At 42.3% G+C, this 20,090-nt stretch overlaps 1 protein-coding gene across 1 annotated transcript in view; it reads right to left on the minus strand.

Moving 5' to 3' along the window:
* Positions 1–15,781, minus strand: part of PPP6C (protein phosphatase 6 catalytic subunit) — a 43,461-nt gene extending 27,680 nt beyond the window's left edge. The window contains exon 1 of the mRNA XM_061431309.1: positions 15,125–15,781. Within this exon, the coding sequence (XP_061287293.1) occupies positions 15,125–15,199 (75 nt within the window). The 5' untranslated portion in view covers positions 15,200–15,781. The remainder of the gene's footprint in view (positions 1–15,124) is intronic.
* Between the last annotated feature and the right edge of the window lie 4,309 nt (positions 15,782–20,090).

Here is a 20,090-nt window from a genome sequence, read left to right on the forward strand (position 1 = left end):
CTCCATCCATGCGATTTTCCAGGCAAGAGTACTGGAGTGGGCTGCCATTGCCTGAGTATACAATATTTATCTTTCTCTTTCTGGCTTACTTCACTCTGTATAACAGGCTCTAGGTTTATCTACCTCATTAGAACTGACTCAAATGTGTTCCTTTTTATGGTTGAGTAATATTCCATCGTGTATTGCGTTGTGTATATGTACCACAACTTCCTTATTCATTCATCTGTTGATGGACATCCAGGTTGCTTCCATGGTCTAGCTATTGTAAATAGTGCTGCAATGAACAATGGGATACATGTGTCTTTTTCAATTTTGGTTTCCTCAGGGAGAAGGAAATGGCACCCCACTCCAGTGTTCTTGCCTGGAAAATTCCATGGATGGAGGAGCCTGGTAGGCCTGCACTCCATGGGGTCACCAAGAGTCAGACACGATTGAGCGACTTCACTGTCACTTTTCACTTTCACGCACTGGAGAAGGAAATGGCAACCCACTCCAGTGTTCTTGCCTGGAGAATCCCAGGGACAGGGGAGCCTGGTGGGCTGCTCTCTATGGGGTCGCATAGAGTCAGACACGACTGAAGCGACTTAGCAGCAGCAGCAGCAGGGTATATGCCTAGGAGTGGGATTGCTGGGTCATATGGTGGTTTTATTCCTTGTTTTTTAAGAAATCTCCATATCGTCTTCCACGGTGGCTGTATCAATTAACATTCCCACCAACAGTGCAAGAGCGTTCCCTTTTCTCCACATCCTCTCCAGCAGTTACTGTTGGTAGACTTTTTGATGACGGCCATTCTGACCGGTGTGAGGTGATATCTCATTGCAGTTTTGATTTGCATTTCTCTAATAACGACCTAGAGCCAGACATCCTGGAATGCGAAGTCAAGTGGGCCTTAGAAAGCATCGCTACGAACAAAGCTAGTGGAGGTGATGGAATTCCAGTTGAGCTATTTCAAATCCTGAAAGATGATGCTGTGAAAGTGCTGCACTCAATATGCCAGCAAATTTGGAAAACTCAGCAGTGGCCACAGGACTGGAAAAGGGCAGTTTTCATTCCAGTCCCAAAGAAAGGCAATGCCAAAGAATGCTCAAACTACCACACAATTGCACTCATCTCACACGCTAGTAAAGTAATGCTCAAGCCAGGCTTCAGCAATATGTGAACCATGAACTTCCTGATGTTCAGGCTGGTTTTAGAAAAGGCAGAGGAACCAGAGACCAAATTGTCAACATCTGCTGGATCATGGAAAAAGCAAGAGAGTTCCAGAAAAACATCTATTTCTGCTTTATTGACTATGCCAAAGCCTTTGACTGTGTGGATCACAATGAACTGTAGGAAATTCTGAAAGAGATGGGAATACCAGACCATCTGACCTGCCTCTTGAGAAATCTGTATACAGGTCAGGAAGCAACAGTTCGAACTGGACATGGAACAACAGACTGGTTCCAAATAGGAAAAGAAGTACATCAAGGCTGTATATTGTCACCCTGCTTATTTAACTTATATGCGGAGTACATCATGAGAAATGCTGGGCTGGAAGAAGCACAAGCTGGAATCAAGATTGCCGGGAGAAATATCAATAACCTCAGATATGCAGATGACACCACCCTTATGGCAGAAAGTGAAGAGGAACTAAAAAGCTTCTTGATGAAAGTGAAAGTGGAGAGTGAAAAACCTGGCTTAAAGCTCAACATTCAGAAAACGAAGATCATGGCATCTAGTCCCATCACTTCATGGGAAATAGATGGGGAAACAGTGGAAATAGTGTCAGACTTTATTTTTCTGGGCTCCAAAATCACTGCAGATGGTGACTGCAGCCATGAAATTAAAAGATCCTTACTTCTTGGAAGAAAAGTTATGACCAACCTAGATAGCATATTCAAAAGCAGAGACATTACTTTGCCAACAAAGGTCCGTCTAGTCAAGGCTATGGTTTTTCCTGTGGTCATGTATGGATGTGAGATTTGGACTGTGAAGAAGGCTGAGCGCCGAAGAATTGATGCTTTTGAACTGTGGTGTTGGAGAAGACTCTTCAGAGTCCCTTGGACTGCAAGGAGATCCAACCAGTCCATTCTGAAGGAGATCAGCCCTGGGATTTCTTTGGAAGGAATGATGTTGAAGCTGAAACTCCAGTACTTTGGCCACCTCATGCGAAGAGTTGACTCATTGGAAAAGACTCTGATGCTGGGAGGGACTGGGGGCAGGAGGAGAAGGGGACGACAGAGGATGAGATGGCTGGATGGCATCACTGACTCGATGGACCTGAGTCTCAGTGAACTCCGGGAGTTGGTGATGGACAGGGAGGCCTGGCGTGCTGCGATTCATGGGGTTGCAAAGAGTCGGACATGACTGAGCGACTGATTTTATCTGATCTGATCTGAATAATGAACGATGTTGAACATCTTTTTATGTGTTTGTTAATCATCTGTATGTCTTCTTTGGAGAAATGTCTGTTTAGGTCTTTTTTGACTTTTTGACTGGGTTGTTTGTTTTTCTGGTATTGAGTTGTATGAGCTGCCTGTATATTTTAGAAATTAATCCTTTGTCAGTTGTTTCACTTGCTGTTAGTTTCTCCCATTCTAAGGGTTGTCTTTTCACTTTGCTTATAGTTTCCTTTGCTACGCAAAAGCTTTTAAGTTTAATCAGGTCGCACTTGTTTACTTTTGTTTTTATTTTCATTACTCTAGGAGGTAGGTCATAGAGGATCTTACTTTGATTTAGGTCACTGAGTGTTCTGCCTATGTTTTCCTCTAAGAGTTTTATACTGAAACTATACAATTTTTAAAAGAAAACATCTCAGGAACTCACCCACCTTTCTTAGATCTAATGCCTTACTCAGTATTTGCGATTTTTTTCAGGTACACTCACCAAGCCTCCTCAAAGGGAATTCCACCAAGGTACCTGCAGAACTGTTTTGCTGTAATTTGTACAAGAGTGGGCAGAGTTTTCTGTTTGTTGCCAGGACGTTCTCAGGCACTTGTCCCACCGAGTCTCTCTTTCAGGTTTCACATCTTTTAAGAACAGGCCTAACTTTCAACAGTGAAGGTCAAAGCCCACACGTAATACAGCGTTTGTTGTTGTTGTCCCACTCTTCACAACCCCATGGACTGTAGCCTGCCAGGTTCCTCTGTCCATGGGATTCCCCAGAAAAGAATACTGGAGCAACTTGCCATTTCCTTCTCCAAGGGATCTTCCTGACTCAGGGATCGAACCCATGTCTCCTGCCTTGGCAGGCAGGTTCTACACCACTAAGCCACCTGGGAACCCATACATCCCTTTAAGGGCAGATATTAAGATGTTACCCAAACAAACCAGCCTACTTATCAACTTGGTGAATTAAGCCAGACTGTCCTCTAGAGAGGCCTGTCCTCACCCTGCCTTACACTGCTTCCTTCCTCAATTGCTTTTTCCCAAATTGTACTTTAATGTCATGCCATCAGCCTGTATGCAGTAAAGGACTAGGAAACAGTCCCCTACTGAGGTTGTCATTGTGGGGACTATAAACAAGGTGCCTAGGATGTTGTGATTAAACAGCTGCCTTCAAGGAGGACTGGCGGAGGAATGTCCCTGTGCTTCTTCTATCAGGAATAGACGTGATTTCCCTGAGATGATTTTTTATCATCTTACAGACTCTGTAAATTTTTTTAATTGATCAGTTTCCATCTTTCTGAATCTCAAAGAAGTAACTTGATCATCACAGCTTTTATTTTACACGTACTTTTCTTACTTTTACAACTGGCCCCTAGTTCCTATCTTTATTTTCTCTGTCTCATTTTTCTTACTTATTCTAAAAATAACTTCTCTTGCTATATTGAATGCTTCTTTGTAAAGCACTCTGTATCTTTTTTAGAACAAAGTGAGTTCTCATTTAACATTCTGAAACTAATCACAGCACAGATTCATGAGGGACTCCACAGCTCCCATTATGAATGTGCCAGAATCTGCACCCAAATATGACGGCTCTCCTGACCCATAGTGGCTCCTGAACTGCAAGTCACCCCTGGTGACCGGCCCATACCTCCCAGCGCTGATCTGAGAATAACAGCAGACCATAAGCTAAAGAGCATCACTGTGAAACCCTGCCAATCTCAAAAGTCGTGAGTGTCCAGGGAACCATGTGAACCACTTAGGCAGCATCTCCAACCCGGGGCCAGGCACACGAACTGGAGTACAGGAACAGCTGTCTCCTGTAACTGCCACTTCTGCAGTCCCAACAGAGGATTTAGAGCACTAAGCCTCTAAGCCAAAGCCATGCCTCTCATCTCTCCAGTTCAGCAGCAGCTTATAAATTCATGTCAAGCACACATAAAAATAAGTAGTCTGTGAAATCTCAGTACAAGTTTTACGTATGTCAGTAAACGACGCACACAGTGGCCTCACAGAGCCCAGCCCTGCCATGGGAGAAGCTCCTCCACAGTCCCTCACAGATTTGTTTTGCTGCCTGGTTTGTAGGAAGCCTGGTTTCTCTTTTACTGCCCCAAACAGTCACTGAGGCAAGATTCTTAATCTTATCCCAAATTTAGGGCAAACTATCCATTTCTCCCCACAGTGACTAATTAATTCCTAATCCCTGAAAAAGCAGAGGTTGGGACTTCCCTGAAGTCCAGTGGTTGGGATTCTGCACTTCCACTGCAGGGGGCACACGTTCCATCCCTGCTCAGCAAAGTTTCCTATAATGTGAGGTATGGCCCAAAATTAATAATAGTAGTAAGTACAGGTTCATGGGCCCATTCTTAGCAGAGCTTTTCTCCCTCCTTTACCTTTTCCTCCAGATACCTGTTTACAGATCCATTCCATCCTCTGCTTGTCCCCCTGTTCCCTCAAATACCGTAGGTTTTAAATTTTTGTAATTTTTTGTTTAGCTGATCTTGTTATATAAAACATACTATTTCCTTTATTTACTTTCACATACTGGGATTTATAAAATTTCTTAAGAAACAAAAATCTAAGATTATATTTTATACAGCCTTTGAATAGAGTCTCTACTAGAATACAAATCACTGGGAATGAAGAGTGGAAACCCAAGATGATAATGACATCCACACTCTTACAATCCATAAGGAAATATCTGTATCTTGAGTAAAAACCGGAGTTTCTCAACCATGGCACTCCTGGTAGTTCTTTGTCGTAGGGGTCTGCTGTCCTGCCATGCTGCGTAGGGCCACCCAGGACAGACGGGCCATGCTGGAGAGTTCTGACAAAATGTGGCCCACTGGAAAAGGGAATGGCAAACCACTTTGGTATTCTTGCCTTGAGAACCCCATAAACAGTATGAGAAGGCAAAAAGATATGACACTGGAAGATGAACTCCCCCAGTGAGTAGATGCCAAATATATTACTGGAGAAGAGTGGAGAAGTAACTCCAGAAAGATTGAAGGGATGGAGCCAAAGCGAAAACACCACCCATATGTGTATGTGACATGTGATGGAAATAAAGTCCGATGCTGTAAAGAACAACACTGCACAGGAACCTGGAATGTTAGGTCCATGAATCAAGGTAAATTGGAAGTGGTCAAACAGAAGATAGCAAGAATGAACATCAACATTTTAGGAATCAGTGAACTAAAATGGACCAGAATGGGTGAATTTAATTCAAATGACCATTATATCTACTACTGTGGGCAAGAATCCCTTAGAAGAAATGCAGCAGCCCTCACAGTCAGTAAGAGTTAAAATGCAGAGCTTGGGTGCAATCTCAAAAATGACAGAATGTTCTCTGTTCGTTTCCAAGGCAAATCATTCAATATCACAGTAATCCAAGTCTATGCCCCAACTAATAATGCCAAAAGCTGAAGCTGACTGGTTCTATGAAGACCTACAAGACCTTCTAGAACTAACACCAAAAAACGATGTGCTCTTCATTATAGGGGATTAGAATGTAAAAGTAGGAAGTCAACAGACACTGGGAGTACCAGGCAAGTTTATCCTTTGACTATAAAATGAAGCAGGGCAAAGGCTAACAGAGTTTTGCCAAGAGAAAGCACTGGTCACACCCTCTTCCAACAACACAAGAGACTACTCTACACAAGGACATCACCAGATGGTCAATACCAAAATCAGACTGATTATATTCTTTACAACCAAAGATGGAGAAGCACTATACAGTCAGCAAAAACAAGACCGGGACTTGACTGTGGCTCTGATCATGAACTCCTTATTGCCAAATTCAGACTTAAATTGAAGAAAGGGGTTAAATCAAACCCCTTATGAATATAGAGTGGAAGTGACAAATAGATTCAAGGAATTAAAGCTGACAGACTGCCTGAAGAACTATGGACAAAGGTTCATGACTTTGTACAGGAGGCTGTGATCAAAACCATCCCCAAGAAAAAGAAATGCAAAAAGGTAAAATGGTTGTCTGAGGAGGCCTTACAAATAGCTGAGAAAAGAAGAGAAGCAAAAGGCAAAGGAGAAAAGGAAAGATACACCCATTTAAATGCAGAGTTCCAAAGAACAGCAAGGATAGCAAGATAAGAAAGCCTCCCTCAAAAAAAAAAAAAAAAAGAAAGCCTTCTTCAGTCATCAATGCAAAGAACAGAGGAAAACAATAGAATGGGAAAGACTACAGATCTCTTCAAGAAAATTAGATACCAACGGAACATTTCATGCAAAGATGGGCTCGATATAGGACAGAAATGGTATGGAGCCACCAGAAGCAGAAGATATTAAGAAGAGGTGGCAGGAATACACAGAAAAACTATATAAAAATGATCTTAATGACCCAGATAACCATGATGGTGTGATCACTCACCTAGAGCCAGACATCCTGGAATGCGAAGTCAAGAGGGCCTTAGGAAGCATCACTACGAACAAAACTAGTAGAGATGATGGAATTCCAGTTGAGTTGTTTCAAATCCTAAAAGATGATGCTGTTAAAGTGCTGTACTTAGTACACCAGCAAATTTGGAAAACTCAGCAGTGGCCACAGGACTGGAAAAGGTCAGTTTTCATTCCAATCCCAAAGAAAGGCAATGCAAAGAATGCTCAAACTACCGCACAACTGCACTCATTTCACATGCTAGCAAAGTAATGCTCAAAATTCTCCAAGCTATGCTTCAACAGGACATGAACCAAGAACTTCCAGATTTTCAAGCTGGATTTAGAAAAGGCAAAGGAACTAACGATCAAATTGCCAACATCCGTTGGATCATCAAAAGAGCAAGAGAATTCCAGAAAAACATCTACTTCTGCTTCATTGACGATGCTAAAGTCTTTGACTGTGTAGATCACAACAAACTGTGGAAAATTAAAGAGATGGGAATACCAGACCACCTTACCTGCCTCCTGAGAAATCTGTATGCAGGTCAAGAAGCAACAGTTAGAACTGGACATGGAACAACAGACTGGTTCCAAATTGGGAAAGGAGTACATCAAGGCTGTATACTGTCACTGCTTATTCAACTTATATGCAGAATACATCATGTAAAATGCCAGGCTGAATGAAGTACATGCTAGAATCAAGACTGCGGGAGAAATATCAATAACCTCAGATATGCAGATGATACCACCCTTATGACAGAAAGTGAAGAGGAATTGAAGAGCCTCTTGATGAAAGTGCAAGAGGAGAGTGAAAAAGTTGGCTTAAAACTCAACATTCAAAAAACAAAGATCATGCCATCCAGTCCCATAACTTCATGGCAAATAGATGGGGAAACAATGGAAACAGTGACAGACTTTTTCTTGGGCTCTAAAATCACTGCAGATAGTGACTGCAGCCATGAAGTTAAAAAACGCTTGCTCCTTGGAAGAAAAGCTATGACCAACCTAGACAGTATATTAAAAAGCAGAGACACTACTCTGCCGACAAAGATCAGATCAGATCAGTCACTCAGTCGTGTCCGACTCTTCGCGACCCCATGAATCCCAGCACACCAGGCCTCCTTGTCCATCACCAACTCCTGGAGTTCACTGAGACTCACGTCCATCGAGTCAGTGATGCCATCCAGCCATCTCATCCTCTGTCGTCCCCTTCTCCTCCTGCCTCCCATCCCTCCCAGCATCAGAGTCTTTGCCAATGAGTCAACTCTTTGCATGAAGTGGCCAAAGTACTGGAGTTTCAGCTTTAGCATCATTCCTTCCAAAGAAATCCCAGGACTGATCTCCTTCAGAATGGACTGGTTGGATCTCCTTGCAGTCCAAGGGACTCTCAAGAGTCTTCTCCAACACCACAGTTCAAAAGCATCAATTCTTCGGTGCTCAGCCTTCTTCACAGTCCAACTCTCACATCCATACATGACCACAGGAAAAACCATAGCCTTGACTAGACAAAGATACATCTAGTCAAAACTATGATTTTCCCAGTAGTCATGTATGGATGTGAGAGGTGGACTATAAAGAAAGCTGATCGCAGAAGAATTGATGCTTTTGAACCATGGTGTTAGAGAAGACACTTGAGTCCCTTAGACAGCAAGGAGATCAAACCAGTCAATCCTCAAGGAAATAAATCCTGAATATTCATTGGAAGGACTGATGCTGAAGCTGAACCTCCAATACTCTGGCCACCTGATGTGAAGAACTGACTCACTGGAAAAGACCCTGATGCTGGGAAAGATTGAGTGCAGGAGGAGAAGGGGACGACAGAAGATGAGATGGTTGGATGGCATCACCGACTCAATGGACATGAGTTTGAGCAAGCTCCAGGGAGTGGGTGATGGACAGGAAAGCCTGGCGTGCTGCAGTCCCATGGGGTTGCAAAGAGTCGGACATGACTGAGTGACTGACTGAGCAACATCTGGCCCCTACATCCACTAGATAGCCACAGCAACCCCAGCTGTGAAAATCTAAAAATGTCTTCAGACATTGCCAAATATCCTCTTGCGGGGGGCACTATCACCTCCAATTAGGAACAATTGATCTAGACCTTTCTCGTGAGTTTAATACATTAGAATAATGTCTGCAGCACATTTTGGCAATCAATGAATGGCTACTACATAACTGATCCAACAGTCTTCTCAACATTTCTAACTCAGTGTCTTGGCTTGGCAGCATCTCCAGTTCAGTATGACCCAAACCAAATTCCCTTGTATTCCTTAATCCAGGTATTGTATTTACTAAGTAATCCATGCCAGGAACTAAGAGATTACCCTGAACTCCTCTCTCATAACCCAGATATATACTCTGTCAACAGGTCCTATTATACCTTCTTCATGTCCTTTTAAACACCACAACCACTTGACACTGGCTTACTTCTAAAGCTCTCGTGTCACCTGGTCTACTGCTTCGATGACATTTTTCTCTCATTCCAGTCCAAAGTCCACAATGCTGCCAGAATATTTCTAAAACCTGTCACTGTCTCCTTCAAAAACCTTTCGAGGACACTCCTCTAAGGTTGTTGTCTGTCTATGCAGTGTTTCCCAAATTCCATTCAGATATCATCTCTGATTTTGTCACATTCCTACTGTATACAATAGTGTATCCTTCAAATGGTTTTCTTTCAACTTACTTTTTTAGTTAGCCATCTTTTAAAAGATAGCACATAGTCATAGTATGATTATTTGTTTTTCCCTAAAATACAAAAACATTTCAAGGGACTTCCCTGGTGGCCCAGTGGCTAGGACTTTGCACTCCCAATGCGGGGGACCCGGGTTCAATCACTGGTCAGGGAACTAGATCCCATATGCTACAACGAAGACACAGCAGAGACAAATAAGTAAACAAATATTAAAAAAAAAAAAAACTTTTGGAAGTGTTTATCCATCTAAAAGATAAAAATCCACGTGTATCAGCCTAGTCTTCCAAGATGTGGCCTCTGCCTGTCTTCGCTGCACCGCCTCCAGCCATACCAAACTACTTCGAGTTGTGTTCTTGGGGATTAAGCTATACCACTGTACACGGGATTTCTTCTGCTTCATGTTCTTTCCTTCCTGTTTTGTCTACCTGAAAAAACTCGGCTCATTCTCTCATTGCTCCTCCTTTTGTGAAACTATCTGTGCTTGAGAGTTAGATGCTGCTTCGTCTATGTTCTCTGATATGATGAACAGCTCTCTATTTTAGCACTACCACACGCTGCAATGATCACTTGTTTACCCTTCTACCTCCTTTACTATACTGAAAGCCCCTCAAAGACATTGAGAAGTACCAAATTCTCTCTCAAGAATCCACAGAGAATACTATTTGACATAAGGGGACATTTAAAGAAATGTTTGTTGTAAAGCAGTACATACAAGGTAGTGTTTAAGACTGTAGAGAATACCAAAATAAACAAGATAGGATCCCGGCCCTTCATAAAGCTGGTAATCTAATGGTGAAGACAGGTATACTTACCATCATACAAGAAAGAACCACATAAATGGTAGTAAAATGGAACAGAAAGTGCTATGGGGCAAAGGTCAGTATAGAAAAAGAATGGAATTTCTTTTTTCTGGCCTTGCCAAGTGTCTTGCAGGATCTCAAGTGTCTTGCAGGATCTTAGTTCCCCAACCAGGGACTGAACCCAGACCCTGGCAGTGAAAGCACTGAGCCAGGAAATTCGAGAATGGAAATTTTTAATAGCAAATAAATTCAGATATGTACTCTGCTGACTCACTAGGGCAAAAATCACGTAAACCTTATCAAGTCCTGGTTCTGATATCTGTTCTATCACAGTGGTAGAATGGACAGAACGGTGCTCTGAAAATTAAGTAGCTGTGTAAATTCTAACCATTACTAATCATTCTGACTGCAGAATCCAAGAGCCCTGCATGGAGAAAGTGACATGTGAGCTAGAGCTAAAAAGGGGCATGGAGGGGAACTCCCTGGCAGTCCAGCGGCTGGGACTCGGCTCTCTCATGCTGTGGACCTGGTTCAGCCTCCGGTGAGGGAACTAAGATGCCACAAGCCACGTGATGAGACCAAAACAATGAATATTTTTCAAAATAAAACAAAGGGGCATAAAGAGTGTTGTATAAAGGAAGCATAAGTGGTAGTTACGGATGTGAACCCTAGTGCCAGACTCCCTAGGTTTGCATCCCAGCTTCTCCACTTACTTATTACTAGCTATATGACTTGAAAAGTTACTTGTCTGTTGTTTGAGTTACCTGTCTGTAAAATGGGGCAAATGTTAATACCCAACTTACACAATATTAAATAATTTAACATCTCTGCCATGTAAGTATTAAGTAAGTAGGTGAAAGAAAGAGACTCAGCAGACGCAAAGATGCAGGGAAGTACGAGGCACATAGTCAGAAGAGAGTACTCCAATGTGCTCAGAATGGAAAGTAAAAGAAGGTGATGAAGTGGAAGACATACAGTATTTAGAAAAATATGCTACTTGCCACCCTAAAAAGGTTATTAACTATATCAGAAAGAGCTCTGCACAAAGAGGCTTTCAAACTTAATTCCTTATTAGTTGGACAGCCTCAGGCAGATCATGAACTCTACGAAGCTCAGTTTCCCGTCAGCGAAGTGAGGATACAGAACTAGGTAAACACTGATTCTCAGTTCTGAAATTCTAGAAAAGGGGCTGGGGAGTCATTAGCAGCGTGCACTGTCCCATAGGAAACCTACTGCCACATGTAGCTACTGAGCACCTAAAGTGTGGCTGATCCAAATTGGGATGTGTTATTAACATAAATGTAAAATGTACATCACATTTCATAGATTTAATACAAAAAAGACAAGATATTATACTAGTTATTTTATATTAATTACATGTTGAAATTGCATTAAATAAAATACTACTAAAAATGGATTTCACCTGTATATGTTTTTACTTTTAAAAATGTAAATAAATTTGGCAAAACTAATACAATTATGTAAAGTTTAAAAATAAAAGTAAAAAAATAAAATAAAATAATAAAAATGTAAATATAATTTGACACTCACATTTATGAGCATTTTCTTTCTATTAGACAGCACTACTACAGACTATTTTCAGAAGATCTGAGAGAATGTGATTCTATGGCAAAAAAGACAAGACAAAATGCCAAGCATTATCAGAAAAGGTCTTGAAAACACTATTTTAGCCCTATACAAAGCCATGGTCTATCCCTAACTGCTGTACTGCGTTCAGTTTTCCTTGCAATACCTGAAAAGATAATATGCAAAACCAAATAACTCAGGTAAACAGAATGATCAATAAGACAGGCAATAAGGTGAGTGGCAAGACTAACAGGCTTCAGGCCTAGAAGGATCATGACTACCACATATGAGAATCTATTAAATTAGACACAGGCCGACACAAGGAGGTGCAAAAGGTTCTCCATCAAATCTCAGAAAAAAGCAAGGGAGGATTCTCTGAGGCTTTATGGAGGCATTTCAAACAGAGGTACACCTTTGCAGAGCAGGTGGTCTTACATGAAAAACAGATGGCTCAGAGTAAACATAAAAGTGAGCTCCAAAAAAGATTGCATTAAATTATTAATCTATAGACATGGTTACTATTTCTGCGTTGTATGTCTGACGCAGACACTAGGATTCTCCCAACCCCGACTACAGAAATCGTCTTCAGATCTTCAGTAAAAAAAGAAAGAACTGAATGTCAACTGGGTGTGCCATTTCTTTACTTACATGGCACTTTTAAGAACTGTCAGAGAGATCAGACAATCTCCACTTCACAGATCCTTTCTCATGCCAAAATATTTAAGTTTAAGTATTTGGTAAGCCTGTCTGTTATCATTCCTTCTTCCACTTGGCCAGATATGAAATCTGTGTCTTCTATGATCCTCTCTGAAATCTTTATAGTGGGTGAGAATCACATGAACTCTTTTTTTAAGAAAGCTTACCCTGTGGTCCGCACACTTTCACGTATCATCCTTATTTCTTAAAACAGTTATGTACTTTTGATCCAGGACTAGTGATCTGACCACTTCCAAGGTAGATACGGAGAGATCATGATTAGATCTAGAACATCCTATGCATTTATTATTTTATTTAGTATCTCCAACTTCCAGTCAATTCAAAACACAGGTAAATTTCTATTTTCCTACCAGAACAAAACTTTTCCATAATGATCATTAAGTGGCCCCAATGATTTCTTTTCTTCCTTTGATAGAATATTTTATTTTGGCTTTAAAGCTTCAGAAGAAATGCTCCTGGAATACTTTCTTGGCCCACCTAATTTTAGTTTGCACTTGATGCCAAGAGGGAGAAACAGAATTAAATTTCTTTAAATACACCAGAGATGCAGCACAAGAAAGTTAATCTGATAAAAATATTTTCAAGACAAAGAAGAAAAGCCTCTACTTACATAGAAAAATTTAGAATTCTTTTTTTTTCTAGTATTGTGGGGAGGAATTTACTAGGAAACAGATACATGCTAAGTACAGTCCCATTGTGCTTCAAAGGGAAATGAAATGGTTTAACAAATACATTATTTTAGGCTGGGAAGGAAATCTGATGTTTATAAAACTAAGAGGTCTAAAGAAAATTCAGCTGACCTATCTTTCCTATCATTTCAATACCCAAGATCAAGATATGTTTCATAATAAGCAACACATTACTCATTATAAACATAAAGGTTAAAACTGCTAAAGAACAGAAAACGCCACTTCATCTCACGGACATGCAAAAGTCAACTTCACCAATGGAATCAACAATGCTACTAAAAGACAACTGGTTAGTTTTCTAACGAACTGGGTTGCAATGTTTTGCTTTGTTTTTCCTTTTTTTTTTTCTTCTTAGGAAAATTCCTGTTTCCTAAAAAGTCATACAGCAGAAAGAAGCTTCAAAACTACTGTGATAAGAGCATGAAAGTTAGGGACTTCCCTAGTAATCCAGTGGCACCCAATGCAGGAGGCCTGGGTTCAATCCCTGGTCAAGGAACTAGATCCACATGCCACAACTAGCAGTTTGTATGCCACGACTAAAGACCCCACATGCTGCAACTAAGACATGGCACAGCCAAACAAATAAATAAAACTAACTTTTAAAAAAAAGAGCATAAAAGTTAATTTTTATTATTACTGGCTTTGTCCCTGTTTTAATTAAATTATCCTGCTAAAAAAGGGGGAAATGGACAAGAATGACATCCCTATCAAATAGCACATATAATTAACATCTAAGTACAAATAAGTTATATTCACAACAGCTCCTGTGGCCTCAAGCATTTTGCATACTGTTAACAGACGTTCAACTCCCTGTACCAAAAGATGGAAAAAAAAGTAGTATCTTCCTTAAGAGAAGAAAACTCACAAAGATAAACTGCTTTAAACTCACAGCTTAAAGAATAAAATGAACTCAAAACTATCAACAGTTTACCCACTTAGCACACAACAAATCAACTTAAATGAACAAAAAAACAGGCACTAGCAGGAACGGCTAAAAACTGCTAGTCGCTTAAGAAGTGGTTTTAACAAACGCAAAGAAACACTTGTCAAAAAGAGCAGTAGCCCAAAGACTTACATTCCTTTATTCTTATACTCATTCCTTTACTCAAACAGAGGTTTACTGTTACTTGGACTCAGCAGTACAAGGAACAACTCTCCTCCCTTGGAAAACTCAGAAAATGCAATCTTGAGCTAAGAAGAGATTTCGGGGGAGGGTGGACTTGACAGAAATGTATTTGTATTTATTGACAGCCCCCTACTTTATCCACTTAAACTATAGCCCAACGATGTACTCGAAAACGGGTTCATATTGGAATTATCAGGAGAAAACCAACACTCTCAGAAAGTAACTGGGAGAAGCTCCCGGGAAAGAGGGACGACTTGACGTTCTCGCATCACCACCAGACCGTCCGGTCCCCCACCTGCCCCTTCCCATACCCATTCCTCAGGTCCCTGAACACACTGGGGCTGCGTTCCGGGAGCCGGCGACATCTCCTGTCAGACGCCGGCCACCCCGCGCTCCCGTCACCGCCCCCGGAGTGGATGACCCCGGGGCGCGAGAGCCGAAATCGGGGTAAAAGAAGAGGTGCCTTGCAAGCAAAGCCGTGAGGGCTGAGGGGGAAACCCGGGGGCAGAGGCCGCGACATCCCTCGGGATCCCCGCAGAGAGGACCGGGACAGCATTCGGGAGGTCTCGGGCTCCCCCCGCCCCCCGCGTGACACCAAGTCGGACCCGGTCTCCTCACATCGCGTTAGGCCCTCCACCCTAATGGGACGAGATGCCGCCGGGGGGTCCCGCGGAGAGAGGAAGGGCGGGCCGGCGGGCGCCCCACTGCCGGAAGGGGCGAGCCCCGAAAGCAGCGCTCCCGCCTCCGCCGGGCTTACCTTCAAGTCGTTCTCCGGTAGGTATTTGCATAGCCGCGCTATCTCCACGTACTTGTCCAAGTCCAGGGGCGCCATTTTAGAAGTAAGAAGCCCCGACGGCGGCGGCGGTATCCGCGGCGGTACTAGCGGCGGCAGCGGCGGAGGCCGAAGCCGGAACCCTCCCTACGTCACGTCCGGCCCGTGAGAGGCGTCTGCGCAGCGGCGTCAAGCTTGACCCGATTTTCCCCACTGCCTCGACACGCCCCACGCCCTCTCCCGCTGAACCCAGGCTGCAGGCCCCCCCAGAGGCCCCCTGGGTACGGGGTTCGGAACCCGCTGAGACCCGTAGTTATCTGCCGCAGGGAGTGCTGGGATTTGTAGTTTTCTGTAGTGGCTAGCTGGTCCTCTTTTCCTTTCCTTCTCTTCGTCTTGACTTTCACCTCTTTGGGGACCCAGGGGGGCTTTAACGATGCAAAACGGCGAAGCAGGTGACGTTAGCCATTCCCTGGTTTCTCATTCCTACGCTTTTAAGCATTCTCTTCGCCAGAATATCTTCAATTAAAAATCAGGTAAGCCTGGCCAGAGAGTAACCTGTTTGCACGGTTGCCAAGGCAGTATGAAAACCTTGCCTAAATAAACCTTTGGCAGAGATGTCAGGCTACCAACTTTCCAGTCTGGAAAGAAAGGAAACAAATGTTTAAACTCTTCTTATGCCAAATGCTATACAGATGCTGTTTTTCTGTCTAATCTTCATAACACTTGATAGGAAAGGAAGGCTCAGAGAGGTTACGTAACTTGTCCAGCTCTCACAGGGATAGGCGGGAGAGCCAAGACTGGAATAGGTCTGGGTGGCCCACGAGGGCTGAGAGTTTCTTTATTGTAGCCTCAGCACCTAAATCAGGACCTGGCACTTAGTACACCTTCAACATTTCTTCACTCAACAGCTATTAACACTTCTTATGTGCTAGGTACCCTGTAGGTGCCTGGGGTATCCAGCAAACAAAATAGAAAAAGATATCCTCTCATCGTGTATCTATATTCTAGTAAAGGAGGCAGAACAGTAACTATAGTAAATAACTGTAGAGTATATTAGAAAGTGGTAACTGCTAGGGGGAAAAAAGAACACAGCAGAGTAAAGGAGATATAGTGATGCATGTTTAGGAACCAACAAAGAAGCAGAGGAGATAGCTCTGTAGTTACTTGAGAAAAATTACAAAGACAGCTGATGCAGAGACTCTACGATAAAAAAAAAAAAAGCATGTCTAGAATCTTAGGAAAATGGCAAGAAGATTAGTGTGGTTGGATCAAGGTGAGAGGAGTGGGAGAGGAGATGAGAGAAAAGAACACTGATTTTTTACTTTTCATGCAATGAGGAATTATTTCAGACTTTTGAGCAAAGAAGTAACGATCTAACTTGTTTTAAAAGGATCACTCTGGCTGCTGTGTAAGACTAGGAGGCAGCAACTGCAGCTGAAAGACCAGTTAGGAGACAGCTCTATAACCCAATAATAGCAGGTCCTCCAGAAATATTTGTTGTTCAAGTCATCCTGGATCCATCCTCTGGCCCTAAAGTGTATTTTGATGACATCTAGCTAAATTTTTTTGAGACATCTGGGTGAAGTTCTTTGTATTATTCTTGTAACTGTTCTGTAAGTATGAAATTGTTTCAAAGTAAAATTAATCCTTAAAAGTTTGTTGCAGAATGGCACCCACAAGCATACATGTCTTCATTTATTCAATTAATATAGTACCTGTGACCCTGGAGAAGGGCATGGCAACCCACTCCAGTATTCTTGCCTGGAGAATCCATGGATAGAGGAGCCTGGCGGGCTACACTCCATAGGGTCACAGAGTTATACACGACTGAAGTGACTTAGCAGGCACACACCTATGATATAAATGAAACATGTAAGATTCCTGCCCTATGGGTAATACATTCTAATAACAAAAATAAATGAGCAAGAATTAATTGCAAAGTATAATTCATGGTAAAAAGGGAGAAAATGGGGTGCCACGAGTAAGAAAAATGGAATAGAAGAGGCCTACGTTATGTTGGCAACATATGGACATCAGGTGTGCAGCCTCTAGCACCAAATGGCTAGAGTTCAAACCCAGGTTCTAATACTCCCTGTGTGACTTTGGCAAAGTTATCTATCCTTTCTGTGCTCCAGTTTTCTCAGGTCCAATGTGGAGATAATAACAGTGCTTGCTTCATAGGGAGCGAATAAGAATACTTACCTTCTCCCTCAATATGTGGAGGAAAAAAGAATACTTATCTTCTAGGCTTGTACTGAAGTTTAATAGAGTTGGTATGTAGAAAGGGTTTAAAACAATGTTGTGTACAGTGAGTGCAAGGTGTTAGCTCTGAATATTGGCTGAGCAGAAAAGGTCTTTCTAAAGAGGTACCATATAAGACTTTAAGCAGGAGACTTCCTTGGTGGTCCAGTGGCTAAGACTGTGCTCCTAATGCAGGGGCCCTGGTTCCATCCCTGGTTAGAGAACCAGATTCCACACACCACAACCTAAGATTCATATGCCGCAACTAAAGCTCTTGCATGCCATGACGAAGATAGAAGATCCTGCATGCTGCAACTAAGACCTGGTACAGCCAAATAAATAAACATTTTAAAAAAAGATGACCATGACTTTGGGTGGGGAGTATAGAGATAATAGGCTCAGAATTTTTTGAAGAAAAAAAAAAATCCCAAAAGAGGAAAAGATGTTATTGGTGTTTGACTTTTCTCTTTTTTTACAGTCCTCTTTGAAAAAACTGACATTTCACTTTTTATCTTTGAACCTCAGTAGCTGGGAATTAATCCTATTCAAGATTTCTCCTCAGGGACTTCCCTGGTGGTCCAGTGGCTAAGACGTCACACTCCCAGGGCAGGGGACCCAGGTTCAATCTCTGGTCCTCTGGTCGAAGAACTAGTTCCCGCATACTGCAACTAAGACTCTGCACAAGCAAATAAATAAATATTTTTTTAAAATTAAGAAAAAGGTTTCTTCTCAGAATTGGAAAGGGAGAAAAACAGGGAGATGGATATGAACATTCTTTAAAACAATAAAATGCTTGAAAGGAAGGTGCCATGAGCCTCATTGCTTCCCTTGTTGATAAGTCAGTGAACGGGTAGGTAATGAAGGCAGATGGTATCCCCTTCCAGTGAAAATAAGAGGCAGTCCTCACATTACCAAATTGTCTGGCAGTTAGAAGCTCCCTCCTGGCAGACTCACCTCATTCCGAAAAACTCACTCTTGACAGTCTCAGTGTTGGATGAGTTCTTAGAAGAGTTGACGGGCACACTGAGTGGTTTGCGACAGAGTGTACAGAGCTTGCTGACTGGAATATGTTCTTAGTCTTCCTTGCACAAAACAGGTGATCTGGGCTCCTGGTTCTGCCATTTCAGTGGGTTAGTCATTTTAACTTCTCTGGGCCTCAACTTCCAGTTTACAAATAGATCTCAAAAGTTCTCTCCAAAAAAAAAAAAAAGTTATTTCCAACCTTTCTGAAATGTAATTTCTAGTCTGAAAGCACAGGTCCCACAATGAAAACTGGTTGTATCAGGGTGGGAGGGAGGCTCAAGAGAAAGGGGATATATGCATACATATATTAATAGCTGATTCACTTTGTTGTACAGCAAAAACTAACAGAACATTGTAAAGCAGTTATACTCCAATAATAAAAAGAAAACTGGTTGCTATTTTGCCCACAAACCTCTTCCAATTTTTCTTGTTTATGTGCAACTCCAGCATGGCACCTTGAAACAGATTTATCTCAAAGACACAAGGAACACCAGAGCAATTTGCATCTATGAGCAGAAATCTCCATCTACATGCACATGGACATATGGCAGGGCCAACCTGGCCTTTAGTTTTGTTTCCTGAAGGAGAGAAGGAAACTCCTCTTTGGCAGTCATGGAAATTCCTCCATTAATAAGGGAACTCACAAAGACTCCAGGTGTTTGGAATAGATACATGAGCTGTAGAGAGAGCTGCAGACTGCAAATTCCATTTTGTCAATAAATTTTTGCTGGAAGGACTTCCCTAGCAATACACTGGTTAAGAGTCCACGCTTCCACTACAGGCGGCATCGGTTCAGTCCCTCAGGGAACTAAGCTCCCACGTGCCACAAAGTGTGGCCAGTAAATAAATATGTCTGTTACAGATTCTAGTAGCAAAAAGATTTACCAAGCTGGTCTTTCACCTGTACTATTAACTCTCAACTACTCCCTCTTTGAGGTAGATAATTTACTATTTCCATTTTAGACATGAAGAACCCAGAGCTCAGAGAGGATAATGAACTTGCCAGATGCCAAGTTCAGATGGTTAGCACTGGAGCCTGGATGTGACCCCAAGTACGTCTGTCCGCTTCCCACTCTGCTAGCATAGTTTGAAGCTCTGTACCACAGGAGCTTCTGTGGTTTCCTTCCTTAGCTGTTTCTTCCAGTTCCCAGGATATAACTCAATCTTCCTGATTGTGGGTTTCTCAGGAACATAGACACAGTTGAACCAGCTCTCCAGTTTCTGGAAAACCACCGGCAACCTGTGGTTATGAAAGAGACCAACAATAATGCAGATGAACACTTCTAACTCAGGACTGGTGTCTAGAGTTCATTTACAGCTAGGAATAGCATTACATTTTACAGACACTTTCGAATTGTGGTGCTGGAGAAGACTCTTGAGAGTCCCTTGAATGCAAGGAGATCAAACCAGTCATTTCTAAAGGAATCAACCCTGAATATTCATTGGAAGGACTGATGCTGAAGCTCCAATATTTTGGCCATCTGATGCAAAGTGCCAACTCATTGGAAAAGACCCTGATACTGAGAAAGATTACGGACAGGAGAAGAAGGGGGCAGCAGAGGATGAGATGGTTGGATGGCATCGTGGACTCAATGGACATGAGTTTGAACAAACTCTGGGAGATGGTGCAGGACAGGGAGGCCTGGCATACTGCAGTTACAGGGAGGCAGAGTCAGACACGACTCAG

Source organism: Bos javanicus, chromosome 11 (assembly GCF_032452875.1).
Source record: "Bos javanicus breed banteng chromosome 11, ARS-OSU_banteng_1.0, whole genome shotgun sequence".
In the NCBI taxonomy this organism is placed as follows: Eukaryota; Metazoa; Chordata; class Mammalia; order Artiodactyla; family Bovidae; genus Bos; species Bos javanicus.